Source organism: Trichechus manatus, unplaced genomic scaffold (assembly GCF_000243295.1).
Source record: "Trichechus manatus latirostris isolate Lorelei unplaced genomic scaffold, TriManLat1.0 scaffold00036, whole genome shotgun sequence".
In the NCBI taxonomy this organism is placed as follows: Eukaryota; Metazoa; Chordata; class Mammalia; order Sirenia; family Trichechidae; genus Trichechus; species Trichechus manatus.
Window position 1 is genome coordinate 14,258,506 of NW_004443972.1, and position 26,974 is coordinate 14,285,479.

The 26,974-nt window shown below is 40.7% G+C and overlaps 1 protein-coding gene across 1 annotated transcript; it reads left to right on the forward strand.

Annotated features, from left to right (window-relative positions):
• Positions 1 to 900: 900 nt before the first annotated feature.
• On the forward strand, positions 901 to 26,974 carry DAPL1 (death associated protein like 1). Its single transcript, XM_004375410.1, has 4 exons — positions 901 to 980; positions 12,483 to 12,570; positions 16,635 to 16,695; positions 26,691 to 26,974. The coding sequence occupies exons 1-4, from the start codon at positions 923 to 925 to the stop codon at positions 26,805 to 26,807; spliced, it is 324 nt and encodes a 107-aa protein (XP_004375467.1). The 5' UTR covers positions 901 to 922; the 3' UTR covers positions 26,808 to 26,974.

Below are 26,974 nucleotides of genomic sequence, written 5' to 3' on the forward strand. Positions count from 1 at the left end.
GAATTGTGCTTTATAAATATTTTCTCCTAGTTTGTGACCTGTCTTTTCATTTTCTTAACAGTGTTTTCTGAAGAACAGAAGCTTTTAATTTTATTGAATAATGAATACATATTTATAAGTATCTACCATGTGTTAAACTTTGATCAACGCCACCAGAGATACAATAATGACTAAGCTTAAATTTGTATTTTTTCTTTTAAGAAAAGCCATCTATTGGTTTCTAACCTACTTTTTTCACTATCATATCATTAATATTTTCACATCATTAAATATCATTGCAATATGATTTGTAATGTATACATACTACTCTCTCATATAATCATAATTTATTTACCTGCCTCTCTGTATTTTTTGACATTTATGCTGATTCCAATCAATACTTTCCAAAAAAAAAATGATCACAATCCTTTTGCAGAAATTTCTGTGCACATCTCCAATTATTTTCTTAGTAAAAATGCCTATAATTGTAAAGACTGGGACAAAGCCATGGCACTTTGTTTTATAATTGTCTCTTCTAAAGACTACAGGTGTCTTGAAGGCAAAGATCTTCTCCTGCCCATCCCTGTCACACGAGAATATGCTACAGAGCCTGCCACGTTGTAGGTACACCATACATGTTTGATGGCTGAATAGTTGGAGAGGAAAGGAGTTCCACTGAACTCTACTGTCTCCCCCACTTCCCCGAGTGAAATCTCCTGAATTTCCTGTTTGCTATAGATGTCTGCCTTCCCAGATGAAGGGAAAAAGAAGAAAGGTTTCGTCCAAGAGGAAACTTGCCAAGGAGATGCACCAGAAAGCTAAGTGACAAGCCTTGTTGCTGCTCAGAAATGCCCTGAAGGGGCCCTGCCCCCAGCCAGTATAAAGCCAGGGTGCAGCGGGTCAGCCCAGCTGGCACTCCAGAGCACTAGCACTGGCACTCACTATGGAAAATGAAGTGCAAGTCCTGCTCTCCCCGCTGAAAGGGGGGCATCCTCCCGCAGGTAGGCTGCCCACCTGCCCTCTGTCCTGCAGACGGTAGCAGCCTCATGCTTCTGCTGCTATTGCTGCTGCCCCTCCTTCTACCAATGCCTGCAACAGGACAACCCCAACAGAGCAGAGGTTCTCAACCTACCCGTTAGGACTTTAACTTCATGCAGCCCGATTTCCTCCTGTGTCTTTGATCTTTCTAGGCTTGTGTATAAAACTACTCGGGGATTTGTCAGGCCCCGTTCAATTAAAACCTAATTATACTGAGGGTAGGGGAGGTGGTAAAAGGGATTCAGCGCTTGTGGAGAAGGATAGGTAGGGAGATTGGCCCTTCCTTCCCTGGCTATGGAGCCAGCTATAACTCTTCCCACCTACATGTGGTTAAGTGTTCAGCTGCTAACCGAAAGGTCAGCAGTTCGAATCCACCAGCTGCTTCTTGGAAACCCTATGGGGCAGTTCTACCCTGTCCGATAGAGTCACTACTATCCTTCCTGGAGGTTCCAGCTCTAAGACTCAGTCTCCCCGAATTGCCTGTACACTATCTGACTTCATACCCAGGCAAACCAGCTTCCACGCACAGGCAGCACCCACGTTTCTCGCTCCCTCTTCAGACTTTGTGGTTGGGCAGTGTTATCAGTGGTGGAGTTTGCCTGTCAACAAGGTGAGAAGCACTTTTTAATAAGGACGCAACTCCTGAAGGAGCCTGACTGGAAAAGGTAGCTACCAAGATGTTTGCAAAGTATCCACAAATTTTTTAACTTGTGCTATTTATTATCTGCTCTCTGCAACATGGAAATTAATTTTATTGTACTTAACCGTATGTTCGTATGGATTGGCTGAAGTGTAGAGGGCGATTTTTAATTAGGTTTATGTTCCTTCAACTGCTTTCCTTCTTTGTTCCTTAAGAAAGTTCTCTAAAGCTCGACCTCTTTGTTCTTGCCTTTCTCCATTTACAAAATTTATTTATTGTTATAATTCTTCGGCATTTCTAAGCCAAGGTGCTGCCGAGGGTGATCACAGGTATAACCTTCGCAAGGCGTAAAAAATTGACACAGAGGTTCAGTAGCTTTCTGATGGGCAACCCAGATGAAAGAAATCAGAATTTTAGAAACTCAAACTAATTCTGAGTTTCCAGTTCAAAACACCCTGATCTTCTTTGGCACACTACTGACATTTCATATTCGTAATTGGATTTAGAAATATTTAACATTATCTACATTTAAAGATTGCAGGAGAAAGATGTGGCAGTCTGCTTCTGTAAAGATTACAGCCTTGGAAACCCTACGGGGCAGTTCTACTCTGTCGTATAGGATCACTATGGGTTTGAGGTTTTGGTTTATATTTAAAGATAATGACGCTAACTCATGGTTAGGAACTATATATGCAAATTATTAGAAGAGAAGCTCATTATGTAGATAAAGGCAAAAGGAAAAGAACATCGTTCTTTTCCAGCCACTTTCATCCCAATTCTTCGTAAAACCATTAAGCTAAAACCTGACATGCTAAATTACGTTTATGCACAAAGAACACAGAAATAAACTTAACAAAATGAAAGTTTGACTAAAATCACTAGGAACTTTCTATCCCCACCACTAATGATTGCTAATTACTTTGTGTACATAGCACACCATGACTCCATCAAGCATGTCACAATGCCTCTGGCATGACAATTAATTATTATGAACAGTGACACCGCCAATAAGAGGTTTTGGATAATTAGAATGAAGATGAAGGCAGACTTTCGCCTCCCCACTGAGAACAAGGGAACAAAGAAGCCTGATCCTTCAGCACGTCTTGCTACATATTTTAAGCCTGAACCGGTTTGCTGTGTTGCAGAATTTTATTTATGGAACAATAATTAGGTCCCAAAATTCCTTTAAATCTTCCCCTGAATTTATAAGCAAAAGACAGATTCCTGGAAGTGGGAAGCAACATGGTACAGTGGGAAAGGTCTGACAGAGCTGGCTTTGAACCTGCTTTCATTCTCATCTCTGAGCCCCCACTTTCTCATCTCTAAAACAAGGGGTAATAAATAACATAGGTCTTATAAGGTTGTTGTGACTATTAAAAGAGTTGGCCCATGTAAAGTGCCACTGGACACATGTTGTGCACTTTTTTATTTGGTTTAAGCCAAATGAATCAAAGCCTTAAGAGAAATCACCACTGAACCCCTGGAGAGAATCAGTTTTCTGTCTCATTAAAGAGAGAGGGAAGTTTAGGGGGAGGCTGTATTCTCAAGTGTGGAACTAATGCAGAAAACTGGGAAGACCGTAACTGCGTAAGGCCAGTATCATTAAAAACAAACAAGCAGAAGCTTGATTCTCTCAATTTCAGTCTGCTTGAATCAGTTTGGTAAAGTGAGAGAGGAACAGACCTGTGAGGTTCAAAGAAGGAGGTGGTGAGAACCACTGCCAAACATCATGATTGGGGAAAGAGTCCACTGCAATTCACTGAGCACTAGCTGGGTGCCCAGCAATGCACAGAGCCTTCTAGACATCCCAACAGCCCTACAGCGTGTAGTACCATCATCTTCCTTTCACAAAGGAGCTCAGTGAAATTTAGCGAGGTTGAGGGACTTGCCCAAGGCCACACAGTTAGTAGACAGGAGAGCTGAGATCTGAAAATGAAAGTAACCTCACTCCAAAGCCCGCTTGCTCTCAAGCCCTGTGCCTTCTCCACACCCTTTTCCTGATGAGGGTCATTTGGGTCCTGATTGGCAGCTTAAAATTGGCTGAAAAGTCAACTGTGAATGCAAAGTAAGCAATTTGCAAATATCTAACCTTTTAATTAAAATCTTCAAACAGAAGTTCTAAGCCACAAGGCAGAGTTTCCATAAACCTTTCTGTTGTTCAGCTTTTTTACATACATTCTTCACTGATTAGTGAAGGAGAAAGCCTAATTTTTCTTGCAAGCTTGTCTTTATCTTGACTACTCTCCACCAAAAACTGCAAAATGTCTGGAAAAGCTTAACTGGAAAATTACTATATAGAATTCTAAACTAAAGAAGGGTCTATTTTTGACGGTATAAACTGCAAAAACACTTAGGGATAGGGAAGCAAAGCTTCACTTTCCCCGTATAAATTTGGATTTTCCAACGAAATCATCCAAAAGAGCATCTCTCTCCTTTACCTTTTCTGTCTCTAGTTCCTTCTGCTTCGTGAAAGAACCTAAAGTCTTAAGTATGTGTACCGAAGAGCCTGCTAAATGTTAAATCAGTTCATATTTTACTTTGCCCAAATCCAGTTGCTCCTTCTATAAAGACTTAAAAGTCAGTACATTCCCAAACATGGTATTATGTAAATGATTACAGTTAAATGGGTTGATCTGGATACACTGAGACCTTGAAGAGGTTTCCTCAGTAGATCTATCTGGTATAAACACAACAGGCAAGAGCCTGGTTGCACTGGGTTATAAACACTTACTGAATGCAAAATGGTTCATCTAGATACTGGGAGACAAGTGTTCCCGGCAGAGCTTTGAAGAGGACCCTCCCACAAACTGGTTCCATCTGGTTCAGTCACCCCAATGTAATGCCAGCCTTAATATCTATCTCAGTGTATCCACTTATAGTATGGGGATATTATCTTCTGCCTATCTCTACTGTACCTGGGTGATCAGGTGAAATCACTTCCCTGAACAAGTTAGGTACAAGAAAAGGGCTCTGGATATCCAAGATGTTGTTATACTTATGTTTCCTAATCACTGAGTTGGATCCCACAGGCCTATAAGAGAGGATTCTAGTTCAAAGACCGCTGAATGAAAGCAGGACTCTTCTGGGAAGGCTTCCCCCTCATCCAAATGTCTCTGTTTTATTATTCTTAAGAATGGAGAACTCGCACGCTTGCATTTATTTTTTATGTATTTTGGCTTTTTTTTTTTCTCTCTCTCTCTCTCTCTTAACTGCTCTATGTTCTTCCAAAGGTAGAAAAGGGATTTTTTTTTTTTTTTCTGAAGCAGATGAGAAAGGCTAGGATCACTGAAGGACTTCGTAATAATAAAGATTATCTAGTTCAACTTCCATGGAATTCCTAAAAATTCTCCTAAGGTGTTCATGGCAGGTAGACTTCTTTCCTTCACTTAAACACACTCAGGGACAGAGAATTCACCATTGTACTAGGCAATCTATTTCACTTTGAATAATGCAAACTGTTATAATACAGTCAGATTCTGCCTTCAGAGGAGTAGTGGGGGAGAGTGGAGGCACTTGAACCCGGGTGCAAGTCCAGGCGGCGCCAGATGAGGCACGGAATGGCATGCCGACAAGCCAGCTACTATGAAAGGCACCTAACCGAGGCGGCTGGAAAAGCGAGGGGAGCTGTTTCTGTTGACATGTCACTGAGATCAGCACCTATTCTTCTTGAAATGGGGTGGGGGGGAGCGCAATTTAGAGACTGCCCCTAGGCTCTTAAATTGGGGAGGGGGGCACAACTTAGAGATTGCACCTGGGCGCTTGAACTGGGGGCAGTGGGTGCAGAGCGCACTTCAGAGATTGCCCCTGGGCGCTAGTTACCCTCCTTACGGCCCTGTCTGCCTTCCTGGAACTTACATCTATTGGTCTTCATTCTTTCTTCTGGAACAACATAAGATAAATACCAATAGCTACTAGTTAGTAAATGTCTATCAGGTCACCTCCAATTTCTAGAACAACCCTGAACAATTCCCTTTTGAAGGTAGAGGAAACTGGGCCTCAGAGGTCTTTAGGTATCTTGCTCAAGGTCATAGAGCTTAGGAAGTAAAGAGCTATCTGACCTATATTACATTTCCTCACCATGAAACTGCTTCTCCTGTGGCACACAGCTCCTCAGATCTTTGAAAATGACCACCTTAACCCCTCTTTAAGAAGCTCTGGTGGCTCAGTGGTTAAGCGTTCGGCTGCTAACCAAAAGGATGGCAGTTCGAACCCCCAAGCTGCTGTGAAGAGAAAGATGTGGCAGTCTGCTTCTATAAAGATTAAACCCATTGCCATAGAGTCTGTCTCAGTCATCTAGTGCTGCTCTAACAGAAGTACCACAAGTGGATGGTTTTAACAGAGAGAAATTTATTGTCTTCACAGTCCAGTAGGCTGCAAGTCCAAATGCAGGGCATCAGCTCCAGGAAAAAGCTCTCTCTCTCAGCTCCAGGAAAAGGCTCTCTCTCTGTGTCGGCTCTGGAGAAAGGTCCTTGTGATACCTCAGTCTTTCCTTGGTCTGGGAGCATCTCAGCGCAGGAACCTCAGGTCCAAAGGACACGCTGTGCTCCCAGCACTGCTTTCTTGGTGGTGTGAGGTTCCCAGGTATCTCTGCTCACTTCTCTCTTTTATATCTCAAAAGAGGTTGCATTAAGACACTGATCTTGTCAACCTCATCAGTATAACCTCATCACAGTGATAGAATTTCCAACACGTGAGGAGATCACATATAATCTCATCATAGTGGTAGAGTTCACAACACATAAGGACATCACATCAGATAACACAATCATACAATATTAGGAATCATGACCCAGCCAAGTTGCTACACACATTTTTGGGGGGACACAATTCAATCAATGACTGAGTCCAACTCACAGTCAGACTCATAGCAATCCCTATAGGACAGAGTAGAACTGCCCCATACAGTTTCCAAGAAGAAGTTGGTGGATTTGAACTGCCAACCTTTTGGTTAGCGGTCTGAGCTCTTAACCACTGTGCCACCAGGGATCCTTGGAAGCTCTGTGGGGCAGTTTCAGGGTTGTTATGAATGGGACTCAAATTGACGGCAATGGGTTTGGTTCGGTTTTTGGTTTAACCCCTCTTTACTCTTTGTTTCTTCAGCAGTGTTCCCTCCAGATTCCTTAGTTCCTCATGTGACACAGCTTCCTTCTCCACTCCAGTCACCCTCCTTGGCACATTCTCTAGACTGTCAATGTCTTTTCAAATACACAGAGCTCAACATTCCAAAAGTTTTCTCACTTTTAACTATTGTTTTTCACTGTAACAATATTACTTCTATAAAACCAGTCGATTCTGACTCATGGCAACCTCCTGTATGCCAGAATAGCACTGTGTTCTGTAGGGTTTTCAATGGCTGATTTTGCAGAAGTAGATCAACAGGACTTTCTTCCAAGGCACCTCTGGGTGGACTTGAATCTCCAATCTTTGGGTTAGCTCCCAAGTGTGTTAAATGTTTGTACCACCTATAGCTTCTATAGTTGGAGATAATAATCAATCCAGGTGAAAATGTATAGAAACAATGGCATCAAGGAAAACTAACAAGAAAAGAATTACAGCATAAGATATTTGAAAAGCACTTACTTTTGAAGGAGAATAAAAAATATTATTGGGAGGGTTATCGAAGGCCGGCGCCCAGATCTCCTCCAATTTGCTTCCCCTTGGTAGACCAGATAATGAGCCCTGGTGATGGGTAGTTAAGTGCTCAGCTGCTACCAAGAGGTCGGCAGTTCAAACCCACCGGCTGCTCTGAGGGAGAAAGATGTGCTAGTCTTCTTTCATAAAGATTTACAGCCTTGGAAACCCTGTAGGGCAGTTCTACTCTGTCCTATAGGGTCTCTATAAGTTGGAATTGACTCAACAACAACGGGTAGACTAGACAACAGTGCTGTCGACAAGCACATTTCTCACGCAGAAATATAGATGTCTCTTCAAACACTCTTCCCGAAAAGCCCATCCTTTGGTTTATTTCACCTCTGTATTCCATGGCTGTTCAGAAGATATTTCTACATAATTTTATTTCTTTTGCTGATTACTTAGTATGCTTTTTTTTCTTCTATGTATGTACATGATAAGAATTTAAAGCAGATCATGTATAAGGATGCCATTTTTTTCCTAGACTGAATTTAACGTTACAAAACTGCAGTCAGAAACATTTATAACCAATAAGAGAACAACTTAATAATTCAAAATGACTAACCAGAGTTTATTCTATGAATACAAAAATGATTCAATAGCAAGACATCTATTAATACAGTTTGTTAATAGATGCAAGAAGAAAAACCATATGATCATATCCATAAATGGTGAAAAGGTATTTAATAAAATTCAACATCTATTCATAATTTTTAAGCCTAATGAATGAGTAATAGAAAGATATGTCCTTAATATGATGAAAATATACATACAAACATATATATGTATATATATAAAGAAGCCCTGGTGGCACAGTGATTAAGCTCTCGGCTGCTAACTGAAAGGTCAGTTCAAACTCACCAACTGCGCTGTGGGAGAAAAGACCTGGCAATCTGCTTCCATAAAGATTACAGCCTAGTCAATTGGCATAACAAAGTTTATTAAGAAAATGTTCTGCATCCCATTTTGGTGGATGGCATCTGAGGTCTTCAAAGCTAACAAGAGGCCATCTAAGATGCATCAATTGGTTCCACCCCACCTGGAGCAAAGGAGAATGAAGAACACCGAAGACACAAGAAACTATTAGCCCAAGAGACAGAAAGGGCCACGTAAAGTAGAGACTGCAATAACCTGAGACCAGAAGAACTAGATGGTGCCCTGCTACCACCAATGACCGCCCTGACAGGGAATACAACAGAGAGTCCCTGACAGAGCAGGAGAAAAGTGGAGTGCAGAACTTAAATTCTAGTAAAAAGACCAGACTTGATGGTCTGACTGAGACTGAAGGGACCCTGGAAGACATGGCCCCTGGACTCTCTGTTAGCCCAGAACTAAAACCATTCCCGAAGCCAACTCTTCAGATATGAATTAGACTGGACTATAAAACATAAAATGATACTCATGAAGAGAGTACTTCTTAGCTCAAGTAGATACATGAGACTAAATGGGCAGCTCCTGTCCGGAGGTGAGATGAGAAGGCAGAAAAGGACAGGAGCTGGTTAAATGGACACAGGAAATCCGGAGTGGAAGAGGAGTGTGCTGTCATAGTATGGGGAGTGCAACTAGGGTCACATAGCAGTGTGTGTATAAATTTTTGTATGAGAAACTAACTTGAACTGTGAACTTTCACTTAAGCACAATTAAAAAAAAAAAAAAAGATTACAGCCTAGGAAACCCTATGGGGCAGTTCTACTCTGTCCTATTGGGTCAGAATCAACTTGAGAACACACAACATATATGTATGTTGAGGAAACTGAGTCTCAACATATTATAGCCCCCAAAGTACACATCATGCTTAGTGGGGAAACACTAAAAGCAATCTCATTAAAATCAGGAAGGCAAAGATGTCCACCATCACCACTATTTAACTCTATTCTAGAGGAAATAATATAATCTTTATTTGTAGTTCATACAATTTTTTCCCTGGAAAATCTAAGAGAATCAACCAAAAGCTATGATAAACAATGAAAGAATTCAGTAACATCTGGGTATAAAATTAATAACATTAATACGAAAACAATAGAGATATAACAGAAGAATAGATCTCATTTATATTATCACCACCAACAACAAAAAAAGATAACATGTTTATGGAATAAACCTAATAAGAAATGTGCAAGATTTATGTGAACAAGCTACTGAGGTAACCGAAAAGAGATGTGAACAATGAGAAAGCATGCCATGTTCTTGAAACGGGAGCCATCAACAACATAAAGATATCAATTTTTCCTAAGATAATCTATAAACTTAAAATAAGTCCATTAAAAAAATATCAAGAAGACTTTTTTATATGGAATTGACAAACTGGTTCTAAAATTCATACGGAAAAATAGATAAGAATAGCTAATAAAATTCTAAAAAGAAAATGTATCAGAGAAGAATAACTCTGTCAGATATTAAAATATAATGCTACAATAATTAAAATGGTGTTGTAATGGCATATGAATGAACAGGTTAATGGAACAGAAGTAGTCATATATATACGTATTTTTTCAGTATTATTGGAATCATTTTAAAAAATTTTGCATCCCTCCTCATGACTCACACAAAATACATTCTAGAAAGGTCAAGGATTTAAATATATGATTGAAGATTAATTATACAAAAATGAAAGCATAAAATCTCTAGTAGAAAACATGGAAGAATGTTTATAAAATATCAGAGCGGTGAATTCTTTAGTGATATAAAATCCAGAAGTCATAAAAGATTGGTAAGTTGACATAAAAACAGTAAATTTCTGCTTCGCAGAAAGTATCGTCAACAAAGTCAAAAAGCCACTACCACCACCAGTTGCCATCAAGTTGATTCCAACTCACTGAGATCCCACGTGTGTCAGAGTAGAACTTTGCTCCACAGGGTTTTCAATGGCTGATTTTTCAGAAGTAGATAGCCAGGCCTTTCTTCCAAGGCACCTCCGGCTAGACTCAAATCTCCAACCTTTTGGTTAGCAGCTGAGTACTTAACTGTCTGCACCACCCAGGGACTTCAGCCAAAAAGCACTAACTGGTAAAATATTTTCCATTTTTTTATTTGCAATGCAATCGAAGACAAAAGCACCTATAAATCAGTAAGAAAAAGAGCGCAACCTAATAGGAAAAATGGACAGAGAATTTGAACAGGTCATAGAAAAGAAAATACAAACGGCTTCTAAAACATACACAAGCAATCTCAACCATTTGCAAAACACAGGAAATTCAAATGAAAACAACAAGGTACAATTGTTTTTACTTATTGGTTTGACCAAGCCTAATGTTTTTATACTTCCCATTGTGGCCAGGGGTATGGAGAAACAATCACTGTCATCATGTATGTTGCGAATGTAAACAGGGGCAACCTCTGCAAAAAAACAAGGTGGGAAACTTTAGCAAAGTTCCAAACGCCCATACGCTTAAGAGCTAACTAGCTCACTTCTAGGAATTTATCCCACTACTATACTTGCACATGGGCAAAATTATATATATAAAAGGGCATTGATTATAAGCATTGTTTGTGATAGCAATGAATTAGAAATACCTGAAATGTCCAACATTAGGAAACTGGTTAAGTAAAAACAGACGGTTCATATAATGCAATTTTAATGCAGCTGTTAAAAGGAAAGATATCTATCTATAGATATCTATAGATATGTATATAAATCTCCAAAATACCATGGTTAAATGAAAAATAAACAAGGTATAGAACAATATGTATCTTAGGCTACCATTTTTTTTTTAAACACTATATAAGTATATGCATGGAATATCCATGGATGAATACATAAGAAACTTGTAACGTTGGCAGTATCTAGGGCGTGAACTGGGGCTCTAGGAAATAAAGGTGGGAGAGAGACTGTAGATCTTGTGTGTCTTTTGAACTGTGTGCCTTATATATGTATTATATAATAAAAATAAATAATATTTTTAAAAGAGCAATGATGTAGTCAAGTCACACAGGCATTGAGAAACAGAATATAGTTTTCTTATTTTTCACGTTATTGGAGGTAGTTTTAGAAAACTACCAATCTGACACATCCATAAAAAGAAATAACAGGTTCAAACAAATCAATGTCTGTTTAGCCTTTTCTCATTTGGGCTTGTCAGATTTTAGATGTGCAAATTTCCTGGGAACAAGAAAAAAGTATTTGATTGGACTTGCAGTCTGAAATGGGTTGTTCCTTTTCAAAAATTGATTTCATCTGACGTTGTTAAACACTTCAATTGCTGTTAGGTCATCTGTAGCCTAATTAACACTAATTGATCTCTTGAATGGCAGGATTGTTAATGTAGTTTAATGACTCATTAGAACACTTGAGCTTGGCCAACATCCGAGGGTTAGGGTCTGGAATGGAACGTGGGTGTGCTGTGGGATGGAAGACGTCTCTGCTGAATTGAATGCCTGTTATCAGTGCATGTCCTGACTTCTGGCTCATCTCTCTCAGGATCTGGCTTTGAAAAGCTTTAGTTGGAAAAAAAAAAAAAAAATGCAAACCATGCACAAACTTTAATCTTGTGGGAAAACAGAAGAGTCGCATTGTTAATTGTCGCTTACTTTCGTGTTGAAAGTAATTGGTTTGATAACAAGAAAAAATATTTTTGAGTAAAATGCCAAGGGAGTCTGTTCTTCTCCTCCCCAAAGCCAAGGTGTAACCTTCTGCTGGTGTTTTAGCCTCAGTACACCCCTCTCCGGAGTCGGAATCGACTCGATTGCAGAGGGTAGGAGTAGTGTGCCCCTCTCTCAAGATCCCTGGGTGATGCAGATGGTTAGTGCTTGGCTGGTAACCAAAAGATTAGTGGTTTGAACCCACGCAGTGGCACCATGGAAGAAAAGGCCTGGTGATTTGCTTTGGTAAAGATTACAGCCAAGAAAACTCTATGGAGCAGTTCTACTCTGTAAGACATAGTAACATCATGAATGGGAGTCATTTCCATGACAGAAGACAACAACAGCAACAGGCCCCTCTCACAGTTACAGAAAAATATAAAGTAGGCCTCAGCCCGTCCCCTCCCTTCTTTGCCCCTCAAAATACTTTTTTCTTTTATTATGGTGTTTCAGGATAGCTTTTTATTGTGTTGTTTTAGGTACAAGTTTACAAGCAATTTTTTAAAAAAAAACTCTAAAATTCTTTTCCAATCTAAATTCATACCTTACGTAACAAAGCAAGCCTTGTCTTGCTGGTCTAAGGATGACTGTTCTGTTGATGCTTATTTGTTGACAGTTAAAGCCGGAGGAATGCGAATTTCAAAAAAACAAGAAATTGGAGTCTTGGAGAGGCATACCAAGAAAACCGGATTAGAGAAAACAAGGTAGGGACTGGACGGTTCAATTTCTTCTCCTTGTTCATCTTGAGGAGTTTTAAGTGATTCTTTTTACCTAAGTCAGAGGCCTTCCGATTTTAGGGCAAACCAAGGTCTCCGGTGCATTTGCTAACGGTGGAGAGAGATAATAAGTCACGTGATGTTGGAGCTCGCTGGCAGTGAGTGCGGTGGGGGTGACAGGGATGATTGGTGGTGATGGTGGGGGAGAGGGGGGCTAAAGGTGAAAAGGCCACTGTGTGAAAGATGGCTATAACGTGGAGGGCTTTCTCACTACCCTCACCACCACCGCGCCTCCTCCTCTCTGCGGCCTGCCTCTCTGCCTCACTTAAAACACGCGGTTGTAAATGCATCCAAACCTGACGCACATCCCTTTATCTTAGTTTCAGATGAGTCTTTAAAATACTGTCCCTCACTTGCCCTGTTTTCATAATATACTTTCTGTGAAGCAAATCTCCTGAATTAAAACTAACTGACTTTCTTCTTGTTTTAAATGCATCACTCAGTTATTTAGAAACTAATAGCCACCATATTTGGCACAGCGGAAGGCGCATATAGACACTGAGGCTGGTTCCTCCTGTTCCTTCTGCCATAACCTTGACATGCTGCACTGGGAAAGGCTTAGAGTGGCTGGATCCCACACACAAATGGCCCGCCCTCTCTAAGCCCTAGTTCAGGAAAATGAGTACTTTCAAAAAGAAATAAACACAGAACTAGTTCTTCCAAGTAGTGTAATGACAGCCATTTCAGAGACTATCAATTTCAAGATGGTTTCGACAGATTAGCTGATGAGTGATTCAGTATGAATCCATTAGGGGATGCTCAAGGTACCTCCTTAAATGTTAAGTGGCACCAATCTCTGAAAGAGAATTCTGACGGAAATAGACGCTTGCTGTGGAATTTCTTTTTTTTTTTTAATTTCCTTTTATTGTACTTTAAGTGAAAGTTTACAACTCAGGTTAGTCTCTCATACAAAAATTTATACATACATTGTTATGTGACCCTAATTGTTCTCCCTATACTGTGACAGCACATTCCTCCTTTTCCACTCCGGATTTCCCATGTCCCTTCAACCAGCTCCTGGCCCTCTCTGCTTTCTCATCTCATCTCTGGACAGGAGCTGCCCATTTAGTCTCATGTATCTACTTGAGCTAAGAAGCACACTTTTCACAAGTATCATTTTATGTCCCATAGTCCAGTCTAATCTTTGACTGAAGAGTTGGCCTCAGGAATGGTTTTAGTGCTGGGTTGACAGAGTCCGGGAGCCATGCTCTCTGGGGTTCCTCCACTCTCAGACTATTAAGTCTGGTCTTTTCACTAGAATTTGAGTTCTGCACTCCGCTTTTCTCCTGCTCCAACAGGGATTCTCTGTTGTGTTCCCTGTAAGGGCGGTCATTGGTGGTAGCCAGGCACCATCTAGTTCTTCTAGTCTCAGGTTGTTGTAGTCTCCAGTTTACGTGGCCCTTTCTGTCTCTTAGGCTAACGCTTTCCTCGTGTCCGTGGTGTTCTTCATCCTCCTTTACTCCAGGTGGGGTGGGACCAATTGATGCATCTTAGATGGCCGCTTGCTAGCTCTTAAGACCCCAGACGCCACTCACCAAAGTAGGATACAGAACATTTTCTTAATAAACTTTGTTATGCCAGTTGACCTAGATGTCCCCTGAAAGCATGGTCCCTAGACCTCCGCCCCTGCTACTCTGTCCCTTGAAGTGTTTGGTTGTATTCAGGAAACTTTTTAGCTTTGGTTTAGTCCAGTTGTGCTGACTTCTCCTTTAGTGTGTACTGTCCTTCCCTTCACCTAAGATAATTCTTGTCTACTATCTAGTTAGTGAATAACCGTCTCCCTCCCTCCCTACCCTCGTAACCATCAAATAATGTTTTCTTTTGTGTTTAAACCTTTTCTTGAGTTCTTATAATAGTGGTCGTATACAATATTTGTCCTTTTGTGACTGACTAAATTCACTCAGCATAATGCCTTCCAGATTCCTCCATGTTATAAGGTGTTTCACGGATTCATCGTTGTTCTTTATTGTTGTGTAGAATTCCACGTGTGAATATACCATAATTTGTTTATCCATTCATCCGTTGATGGGCACCTAGGTTGTTTCTATCTTTTTGCTATTGTGAACAGTGCTGCAAAGAACATGGGTGTGCATATATCTATTCGTGTGACGGCTCTTATTTCTCTAGGATATATTCCAGGGAGCAAGATGGCTGGATCATATGGTGCTTCTATTTCTAGCTTTTTAAGGAAGTGCCAAATCGATTTCCTGCTGTGGAATTTCTTAAATCACTTTTAAAGCTTTCTTCCCAATTTCTGGGAAGGAAGTTTTTGAGGATTTTCCACCTCCAGTTTAAAATAAAATACAGATTTGCCCCTTTAGCAGTAAGTCATTTATTTCTTCTGCTATCAGAAAATAGGAAATATAGTTACATAATGAAAATGAAGCCGTAAGTCCTCCAGAGTGGTGGGGTCACATCTTGTTTATCATGTGACCCAGCATCTAGCACAGTTTCTAGACTAGAGAATGTGCTCTGTAAAGGAAGCCAGCCTGTGGTCAAATTCAAAGCTGGCTAATTTCTAAAACTTGCTCTGATTCTGAAACCAGCCTCAAGCCTAACCCTGTTTATTGTGACACAGGTTAACGTGCCTGGGCCAGGGACTCAGGACCTGAAGAGTCCTGGCTTAGAAATGACCTAGGATGCAGCTAGTGGACAAGTCATTTATTTCTCTGTACCTCAGAAAAATGAGGACCTACCATTAATTCTAACATCAGCTGAACTACTGAGGAGTTGGCTAGAAAGTAATAGAGTGGGGATTGGAACCCTTTTAAAAATCTCAATTGTTTTTCTAAGAATCGTGAAAAGATGGGAATTGGACTACTATAGAACTTGAACAGCGGGAAATAGCTTTCTTTCTCTACTTACCAGGGACAGGGGCAAGTTATATGGAGTCTGAAGCTTATACAATTTGGGGACCATTTTAAATAAAAATAATACAAAATTATAAATGCGAAATTGCTAGCGCTCCTCCCCGGACCATGGAAATGGCCAGTGCAGGTAGGGGCCTTGAAGCTTAAGCTTCATTACCAACCCCAACTTGTTGCCATTGAGTCAATTCTGACTCAAACCTACCTCTGCTACTTCATCTCCTGCTCAGGCATATGCACAAGATATAAGTACATCATTTTCATTGACCAGTACCTCTTATTACATCTTCTTGGAGAATTGCTTTTAAAATTATGTCATAGAAAATACAGTTCTAAGTATCATCAATCTATGTCTATTTCCCAGTAACTGTTTTTACTGACCAACACGAACCACCCAGAACAAAAGAATATGCCAAGTGCAGAGTTCCCTTCAAGAAACTGTACCACAGACTCTACCCAACTGTAATTCTCCCGCAGAATAACTCGAAAGAAGCCTGACATGAAAGAGTAGATGCTGTATGGTCCATTACATGAAGTACAAAAACCATCAGAACTAAGCTAAGGGGTGTAGGTCAAGGTAGTGGTTATCCTTGGGGGTAGTGGGGAGCACAAAGGGAGGCGCCGGTCATCTTTTGTTTCATAATCTGTGTGCTGGTTTTACTAGTGGGTTCAGTTTGCGAATATTCACCAGGCTGATCACTTACGATATGTGCATTTTTCTTCATGTATATTATACTTCAATGAAAAGTTTAAAATAATTATAATAATAATTTGGCCTACAAAGCTTGTATCACCTGGACACAAAGAAGCAGGATTTTTTGTCTACTACGTGTTCCCAGGAATCCCCAGGTGGTGCAAATAGCTAACGCACTTGGCTGCTAACCGAAAGGTTGGCATTCAAGTCCACCCAAAATGCCTTGGAACAAAGGCCTGGTGATCTACTTCCAAAAAATCAGTTACCGAAAACTCTCCCGAGCACAGTTCTACTCTGACACACGTGAGGTCGTCATGAGTCGGAATCAACTCAAGAGCAACTGTGAAAGCTTAAAGGCTCTGTTAAATCAGTTAGCTTCTTTAGTGTGAAAGTCTTAAAGTCTTATATGAAGTTTCTTTTCATTTTCACAGTGCCATTGCAAATGTTGCCAAAATACTGACCATGGATGCCCTGAATGACGCATTGGAGAAGGTAGGCCATGGGTGAGGTGACACATACCCAGACAGACAAACCCAATGCTCCAAGTCAGTATTTACCAACATATCAGCCTGTGTGGGCAAATGAGCAGATGACCATTGAGGTTTTTTCCAACCCAAAGGTTTGACATCCTTATGAGAGAATCTGTTCCCAGTAAGAGGAACACAGAGTGGTTTGGTGAGAGAAGCTATTTCTCCCAAATTCCTAAAGTACCCACTGAATAAATCATTTCAAAAACAAGAAAATGAGAAACACGATGCAAAATTTGCAGAACTTGACTTTGCCATCCCAAATATTTTCCGGAACATTGGCATATTTTTGTAAGAAACAGCCTGTGTGTTGGAGATTCATCAGTTTTTGACCTTCCTCCCCACCACAGCATTCCCTTAAAGAAACGTTTGACTTGAGGTAAGGGTGGTGGTGGAGAGTTACACGGTTTAGGGCTGAAGGAAGGCTGGGCATGGGTTGGGTTTATGGCAGTAAAGTCTGTTTATAAAGGTGGTTGACCGTTGTTATTTTTATTTCAATTTCCTGAATTTTTTCTAGGTAGCACAAGAAATTCAGAAAACTACAACCAGAGACATAGTGTCTTGGTTTTGGATTCAGTCATTTGTTTTTCAGGAGCCCTGGTGGTGCAATGGTTAAGTGCTCAACTGCTAACCATAAGGTTGGTGGTTTGAACCCACCCAGTGGCTCTGTGGAAGAAAGACCTGGTGATCTGCTTCCGTAAATATTAAACCGAAAAAAAAAACCACCACTACCTCCTTTGCTATTGAGTCAATTCTGACTCGTAGCAACCCTATAGGACAGAGTAGAACTGAGCCACAGGGTTTCCAAGGCTGTAATCTTTATGGAAGCAGACTGCCACACCTTTCTGTCTCGGAGTGGCTCGTGGGTTAGAACTGCTGACCTTCTGGTTAGCAGCCAAGTGCTTAACTACTGTGCCACCGGGGCTCCTTTCTGTAAAGATTACAGCCTAGAAAACCCTGTGAGGCAGTTGTACTCTGTCACATGGGGTCACTATGAATTGAAAATGGACTCAATGGCACCTAACAACAACAACAGTTTTTTTTAAATGTTGTAGGTGAGCTGAGTGAGGATTCTTATTCTACTCCTAGGAGGCAGATGCCTTACATTCAAAGGAATGAAGAAACACTCTTCCTGCTGCTCTCACATTTATTGAAGGGAGAGGACCAGCGTCCTTCGCAGAAGGAAGACTTGCTGCCACTGCCTAAGTCAGGGGCCTCAGGACCATCAGTTCAGCTTCCGCAAAAGATTAGAGCAGTGACTATACAGTGGGACATTCTGGGGCCCCCACTGGCCACTGATACCACCACTTACTATCCATATGCCCTTGGGCAAGTTACTTATCCTGTGTCTCAGATTCCTCATTTGTCAAATGGAGATAAGTAACAGTACATACCTCATAGGGTTGTTGTGTGGATAAATGAGTTCCTTCTCCGGAAGCTCTCAGAACCGCGCTTCCTGCAGAGGAACGTCTGTGCTCTTTTTCTTAGGGTTCGTAGCATTGCTTTTATGACAGTGAAATGAAAAGATTTGTCTGAAATCCAAAATGTTAAAAGACAGAAAAGCATCTTGATTGTAGGCTACATCTACAGCGACTTCTACTGTGAGGGGCTCGATTCACTCGCTCAGATAGATTTGGGGCGAGGTCCTAAGTGACTCTTTTTGCCTTCCTGGCTTAGCAGAAGGGCAGTGACGGATGATAGATACCCTGCCGGGGCAACGCAAGCTGCCCACTCCTCCATCTCACCTTTCCTTGCTCCTGCCCGCTAACCGCCTCTTCCTCAGGGGGAAAGAAAATGCCCACAGTTGTAAGTGGAACTGGATAGAATAGACATGTTCCCCTAGGATATATATTAACTTGAAATAAAATGTTTTAAAGGAGTGGTTAAAAGGTTGATTACGTATGGAGGAGTTGTACTCTGCACACATGGGGTCACCATAAGTCAGAATTGACTCGAAGGCAACTAACAACAACAGTGTTGTACATTACTTGTGATGCCAGAGTCTATCTTGTCTTTTTACGTACATACGTGTATTTGTATATAAAACATGTTGTTAAGAGCCGCAAAGTCGATTTTCAACTCATAGCGACCCTATGTGACAGAATAGAACTGCCCCATAGGGTTTTCTTGGCTGTAATCTTTATGGAAGCAGATCGTCCGGTCTTCTCCTGTGGAGCTGCTGGATGGGTTCAAACCACCAACCTTGCGGCAGCTGAGCGCTTAACCACTTGCATCTCCAGAGCTCCTCGTATATGACATAGAGGGATTCTTTCCCTTTCAGTTAAAAATATTACTTCTTTATTTCAAAGAAATAATGAATAATCTCTCCCAAAAATAGTGACAACAATATAAGATTGTATTTGGAAACTGTAAGAGAAAATTGGGATGGTGTGCTGTCACCAACTTTTTAATCAGCAACTATACCTATTAACATGGGAGAAAGATGTGGCAGTCTGCTTCTGTAAAGATTACAGCCTAGGAAACCCTATGGGACAGTTCTACTCTGATCCTACAGGTCCCTATGAGTCAGAATTGACTCGACAGCAATGGGTTTACCTATTAACAACAACAACTTTGTAGCTCAGCTCAATGTTTAGAATTTAGAAGGATTCTTCACATGACAGTAGTAGGATTGTGGCTAAGACTGCACAGATTACTGGTTAGGAGAGCAGGCTCTGATGTCAGACTGCCTGGGTTCCTATCCTGGCTCTGCCACTCACCAGCTATGTGTCCTTGGGCAGGTTTCTTCACTTCTCTGTACCTCTGTTGCCTCATCTGTAAAACAGGAATGCTATTAGTAATATCTACTTTAGAAGGATGTTGTGAGAATAAAATGTAAATAATATACTTGAAGTGTTTAGCATGGAGCCAAACACACTCAACCCTTAGTAAGTGTTAGCTGCCATTCCCCAGGCAGTTATCCTGCAGGGCATCACTTGGAATCCAGACGAAGAAAAAGTGACTAGCATCAAATATAAGTTCCAAGATTAGCAAAAGTGACTATTTCAAATATTGAAATTAGTGAGATCCACGTGTTTTCCTACAGCTAAGAAAAATCCCCCCAGAAATCATAATCAACTGGACGTATATTAGAATTTCATAACATTCAACCTTGGACCGAAAAAAATCAAACCCATTGCCATCGAGCCAATTCTGACTCAGAGGGATGCTATAGGACAGGGTAGAACTGCCCTATAGGGTTTCCAATGATATAAATTTTTATGGAAGAAGACTGCCACATCTTTCTCCCACAGAGCAGCTGGTGGATTCCAACCGCCGCTCTTTTAGGTAGCAGCCGAGCACTTAAACAAGGCACCACCAGGGCTCCTTCAACCTTGGAAGGTCCAGGAAAGACAAGTGCCTTCTAAAAAATAGATCAGCTGAGATCAGTGGCTGCCAGGGGCTGGGGGTGGATAAAGGGGTTGACTACAAAATGGCACAAGGTAATTTGGGGAGGGTGAAGGAACAATTCTATACCTTAATGGTGGGGGTGGTTACAAGATTGTATGCACTTGTCAAAACTCACAGAAATGTACACTAAAAAGGGTAAATTTTACTGTATGTAAATTATGCTTTCATTTTAAAAAATGAAAAAAAAAACTGCCATGTAAACTATAACCAATCCAAACCCATTGCCATCGAGTGGATTCTGACTTGTAACAACCCTACAGGACAGAGTAGAACTGCCCCATAGGGTTTCCAAGGAGCAGCCGGTACATTTGAACCGCTGACCTTTGGGTTAGCAGCCTAAGCTCTTAATTACTATGCCTATACAGCCTCATAAAAAAAGATAAAAAATATATCTATATAAAGATATTTAGAGATACAAAAGATATGAGACTATAGATACAGATCTCTTCTGATAAATGTTCACTAGCTTACAATGGTTTTCCCCACAATATATATTGTCACAAAGGCAATATAAAATTGGTCAGAAGAAATATAGTAACAGAATCAAGGGTAATACCCTCTGCATTTATCAACAGTCATCTAGCCAGCTGTAATTATTTAATTCTCATGCCTATTTTAAGAATTTAAAGTCTGAGACAATGACAATATCTCCTCTATCCAAAGATCTCATCAAACATTCAGTCATGGCAAGAAATGTCTGTCCATATGCTATTTAATCTATGGATTAAAAAAAACACACACAACCCGTTGCCATCGAGAGTCAATTCTGACTCGTAGCGACTTCATGTGTGTCAGAATAAAACTGTGCTTTGTAGGGTTTTCAGTTGGCCCTAGGTGGCACAGACAGTTAAGTGCTCTTCTACTCTACTAGCTGAAAGGATGGCAGTTCAAACCCACCTGGAGTTGCCTCGGAAGATAGGCCTGGTGATCTGCTTCCAGAAGCTCACAGTCTTGAAAACCCATTGAAGCAATTCTACTCTACACACATGCGGTCACCATGAGTAGGAATTGACTTGATGGCAACTAACAACAACAACCTTACGGAAGTGGATAGCTAGATATTTCTTCCATGGTGCCACTGGGTGGATTCGAACCACCAACCTTTCAGTTAGTAGCCAACACAAACCATTTGTGCCACCCAGGAATATACAAGTACCTTACTTTAAAACCAACCTGGGGTTTGATTTGGGAGATGAAAAGCAATCCCAAATGTGTTGGAATTATACAAACCTAAGTGGGAAGGAGACTAAAATTTCCCCACCTCCTCCTCCCATGCAGACCTTTCCCTCCATGCTATTCTTCCTCTCGACTTCCCTATCCAGTCTCCAAAAGATCAGAGATGCATGCAATGTCAGACCACATGACATTATATTCCTGCACAAAAAGGGTCATATAACTCCAAAAGCTCTCTAAGCTAAAAGTCTGAGAGACCTGGTCTTAGACTAAGTACTACCTAATGCTTAGAAATCGTTTGACCTTTTAGAAGTCACATAGCTCCTCTGAGATTTATGGTTATTCATTTACTTAATTTTTTTTAAGGCGGAAGGTGAGAGAGCGAATGATACTGCCAAATGTATTAATTCTCTGGACGTTCATGAAAGTTAAATTTGGCAGTGGTTGTGAAGCGTCTCAGAACATAGAAGTATCCAGTTAAAACATTAGGAATAGGGTTGGGTTATGGTGTGGAGAGGTGGTGGAATGTTTAAGCTTAGTTAAAGTTGGGGCCATTTTTCAAGTTGCCAGACGGGCCAGCACAGAAGTTAGTGAGATGCACACGAAATGGGATGAGGGTGGGAGTAGAGAAAGCTATCAAAGGCATCAGCAAATTTAAAAAGGTTTCTCTTGTTCTGTAGATTAACATCACCGTAGAAGTATCCTTGAATTTCATTGACTGGAGCTGAATGTTTTGTCTTAAGCACTTTGCTTAACAGGGTGTGGAAATTTAAGTGCCAGCAATTCAAGTTGGAAGTTAACACCCTGGAAAGATAAATGGAAGAGCTGCCAGTCTGCTAATACTACCCAACCTCAGACTCTAAAACAAAACCTGTGGCTGATTTGCTTGCATCTAGAATTTCTTTCATAGCCCCAATCATAAAGACCCTTATCCCACTTCCTTAGCTTTTTCTCTGAAACCAAAAATATAGATTCTAAGGTCACAGCTACCTAAGATGAAGGCAAATTCTCAAAGTGAGGGTTTCTATTGATCTGCTTTTCAAGTTCAATACTGTTGCCCTGTGATGGAGCCCCAGCAAGGCAGTATCCTGACACATATTTCTGGCCTTAAATTCTTTCCCTCGTGGTCCATCTTTTAACTTAAACTCTTATTTTTAACCTAGAGTCTCTCTTACCCTAATGAATCAGATAAGAAATATCTTTCATTCTACAAACCCTAGCATTTTATAAAGACTAATGATGAAAATTCCAGAGATCCCCCAAAGTTAAAGACATCAGACTAAAGCACAGCCGGCTGTACTCTGGAAAGCTATTCCTACCTATTTCTGGTTCAGGCTTGAAAACAAAATCTTCCTATCTCCATTGATATAAAAACGATAGCAAAGAATTAGGATATTTATACTCCATCTATTTGAGACCTAAAGGTCAACAATTATTCTAAAGCATAGATGAGAAAATCAGGGGGCAGGGAAACTAGAATAATAGAAATGCAGCAATCAGAATGGAATTAGAGAGAATGTTGACATATTGTGAAAAGTGTAACTAATGTCACTGAACAATTTCCGTCGAAATTGTCAAATGGGAACCTAATTTGCTGCATCAACTTTCACCGAAAACACAATAAAACATTATTTAAATAAAAAAAAATTTAGGGTATTTAGGTATTTCAGTATTAGGTAGTGAGGGTATAACCAGACTGTTCCAGGCCTGCTCGACGCGGCCACGGAGACATGAAAACAGGCGAAAGCGAAAGAAGCAGCTTTACTTGGTTGGGCAAGCAAAGAAGCACACCAAGACTTGTGTTGCCAAGATGGCTCTCAGAACAATAGCTCAAGAGGTTTATATGGGCGAAATAAATGGGGTCTGGGGTCTTCAGGAACGCCTCGAAGTGAGGCCAGCTAGCTGATTGGTCTGGCCCGAAAAGTCATTCCGGGGGCAGTCTGGCCTTTCTTCGCTTGCTTAGTCTTAAAGGGTCAGGGCGGGAGGGTGGCGGGTGGGTGTCTCTCAGACCGGATCTTAGGCTCAGACCCCTCACTTCTGAAAGCCTTCCTCCAATCTTGGGTGGCTAAAGTTTGGCTCTGTCCTGTGGGAGAAGACTTCTGGGGTCACCCAGAGAATGGGGGTGGATGGTTGTGTGCATGTCTGGTGGGCCAGATCTAGTTCTTGCCAGTTTCAGCTGGTCCTGCCACCCCAGTCTCTTGTTTTCCTCAACTTGGCCAGAAACAAGAAGCATACCTAAGTAAGGAGATAGCTTAAAGACAGGGAGTTAGTTCCTATATCACAGAAGATGGCAGGCATAGCCCTTTGCCTATTCAAGACGGCAGGCAGGCTATGGGTCTCAAGGGGTTGACCAGTTTATTTACAGTTGCATCAGACTCTCTGTAGTTTCTCCACTCACAACTTGCAAATTCTTCCATATCAAGATGTTCCAGGTGGAAGAGGGTGGATGATTTGAGAAAGAGAACTTGATACCTTGTGTTGTCTTGTTTCCAAGGGTTGTTACATAAGCCTGCTACTGCCCTCCCCACCAAAGACTGTACACTAGTAGCTTAATAATTATGGGCGGTTTCTCTGAAGCTATTATCTTTTCCAGAGTTATTTCCACTTCTTTCTCAATCTTGTTGAATTTCTTCTTTTTTTTTTTTCCCTTTCTCCAGCCTTTCCCAAACCAATTCATAGATGGCCAAGGGGCCCCAGGGGCTGACTCGGTGTCCAGACATTCTAATCTGTCACATTCGCCTCCTGAGAAGTAGTTGAACACCACTTTTAGAACCTTATTTAAATGCCTTGGTTAAAATATAGCCCCTAATAGTCGTGGAGATCACCCTGTTGTTGTTATTAGTCACCATCTAGCCGATTCTGACTCATGGTGACCCCATGTGTGCAGAATAGAGCTGTTCCACAGGGTTTTCAAGGCTGTGACCTTTCGGAAGCAGATTGCTAGGGCTTTCTTCTGAGGCACCTCTGGGTGAGTTCGAACCGCCAACCTTTCAGCTAGTAGTTGAGAGCTTAACTGCTTGCGGCACCGGGGGCCCTAGAGATGACCAAATAAAGAATTAGTGCCGAATTAAGCAAGAAGTGTGTTTTAACACAGTCCTCCCCTCCTCTTTCCTTTCCCAACTCCATCCATCACCTCTCTCGGAACAATCAACATGTGGTTTTGTCCTTTCCAGTCCCAACTTGTCATCTTGCCCCATCTCCCCTTGGCTAATTGCCCAGATTTCTGTTATATCAGAGTCACTTGTTTGTTTTCTTTTTCACACACATTTACCTTACGTTTGGCCCTAAGCAATTAACCAAATTGTTCTTCCAAACTGTGATCTCTTGAATGTGGTTTAAAGCTAACCTGAAATAATCCATCCATCTTGGTGGAGATTGAAGACATCCAGCCCGACATCAAACTACTGAAGTCAGTGGCCTCTTAAGTCTCCTTCTGGTTCTAGTATTAAAAGGAAAAGTAACCACTCTGCCCTTACCACACTATAAATGCAGGTCATATGGTCCAATAATAATTGATCTGACAAGAGAAAAGACACTAGCTCTTTTTTTAGACTCTAAGGCAATATTTGTGACCAATATCTCAATTACGTTGCTTCCATTCTGCTAGAATACCAGTAGAGACCATCCTTGGGCTTAATTATTATATAACTTGAACCTACTCATTCTAAAAAAAAAAAAATTAGGAAAACACTAATAAGTAAAGAAAAAGACTGGGAATTACCCATAGTTCTATCCCTCAGAGATAACCGTTGTTAACACTTTTGTGTATATTCTTCCAGCATGTTTAATTTTTTAAGAACAAGAAGAAAGAACTTTTTAAGGTCAAGTTTCACATGAAAGGGAATGCTGTGTGTCTAGAGCTTGGGCCGGGACATTTGAGAAGAGACATAAGGCATATCTGTTTTCCCTGGCTTAGAAGAGTTCAAATGAGCCATAAACAATGTGATGCTTGGGATCGAGAACAGTTTACCTCCTCTTTTATTTAATTTGAGTGTCAAGATAAGGGTGTCTAAGTTCAACAAAGAAAAGTTAAATTCTAGTGGGTTGAGGCATTCTTTATTTGCTGGTTAAAGAAGATGCCGTTTATGTTGTGTTGGTGGGCTTGGAAGCAAAGCACTGGAATGAACCCAAAAGGTCACTGGGTCCAAACTCTCCTGCTGGGAAAACTACATCTAAAGTGCTCAGCAGCACTGGCATGCTGGCAATCTAAAGCTGTCCTTGATGAAAATTGCATAAGGTCTCTTATTTCCTTTTGAAATTACTCTTACTGTCAAGAAGTCTCAATGTGTGTTCATTTAAATATATTTAAGCCTGTTTCCTCATATATTTCTTCTGTGGAGATGGCTAATGAGAGCCTTTGTTACCTGAAGCTAGTAAGTCATTCTTCGTTTCTCTTCACAGGCTATTTAGCTCGAACCATATAAAATGGCCAATATTAAGCCATTTTTGACCTACAAAAATAGCAATTTCACGTAATTCAACCCAACAAATAACAACAACTCTTCTTAACTTCTTTCAGAGGTTCTTTTTTTCTGATCTTTTGACAACTGAGGTATTGTTGAGTGATTAAGAGCTCAGATGCTAACCAAAATATTAGCAGTTTGAATCCACCACTGCTCCTTGGAAACCCTATGGGGCAGTTCTACTCTGTCCTATAGGGTTGCTATGAGTTGGAATCGACTTGACAGCAACGGGTTTGGTTTGGTTTGGTTTGGTTTGGTTTGGTTTGGTTTGGTTTGGTTTGGTTTGGTTTGGTTTGGTTTGGTTTGGTTTGGTTGTTGTTTTCCTTCTCAGGACCTTCTCTGGTATCCCCATAGCTTTCTTAGAATATAGTGATCCAAATATGCACACTAGTGCCAGAGTAATTACTCATATTACAGAGGTTTGATGCAGATGCAGTTAACCATTTCTACCTCAAAAAATGTTGCTTCATATTGAGTATCTGTTTATGGTGGTGACAGAAAATTTGGCAATGGATTCTGGCAATGATTGCACAACATGATTAATGTAATTGGTGTCACAGAAATATACATGTAAAAAATGTTATATATAGTTTTAGCACAATTAAAAAAAATTTTTTAGATGTTGCTCCAAAACATATCTAATGTATACATACAAGTTACGTATATTCTACACATATATGTTAGATGTATTTCATAATTTTTATAATTAGAGAAAAATTAATGAGGGAAAACCCAAGTTAACACATACGTTCTTGAGCCCAAGGCTGGGAGTGGTATGGGATAAACAGATGCTAGCAAAGAAGTAAACAAAATTGTGAAATTCTCCTGACCAACTGTATTGTTTTCTATTACTTTAATATTTCATGACCAGAAGATCCAATATGCTTATTTTTTCTTTCCTTCTCACCTTTAGATCAGCCATAAATTCCCAGCAAGAGTGCACATGGCACATCAAAAACCCAGACCTGCCCTGGAGAAGGTCACTCCACTAAAAAGGATCTACATTATTCAGCAGCCTCGAAAATGTTAAGCCAGGACATAAAACACAGCCGTCTGGCCAGCTGCCTCAAATATCTGACAGCTTAGTAGAAATGACCAAAATTTTCCACAGGCCTTAGTGCACTCGCTTGGTAAATAAAACAGCTTTTGTACCATTGCTTTTGACTGTAGATAATAAAGCATCCATAATTGTAAATC

Excerpts from the sequence above, each read along its gene's own strand:
- DAPL1 (XM_004375410.1), top strand. The coding sequence starts at position 923 with ATGGAAAATGAAGTGCAAGTCCTGCTCTCCCCGCTGAAAGGGGGGCAT. Across the intron at positions 12,571-16,634 it reads ACCGGATTAGAGAAAACAAG|TGCCATTGCAAATGTTGCCA; the intron begins GTAGGGACTGGA and ends TCATTTTCACAG. Across the intron at positions 16,696-26,690 it reads TGAATGACGCATTGGAGAAG|ATCAGCCATAAATTCCCAGC; the intron begins GTAGGCCATGGG and ends TCTCACCTTTAG.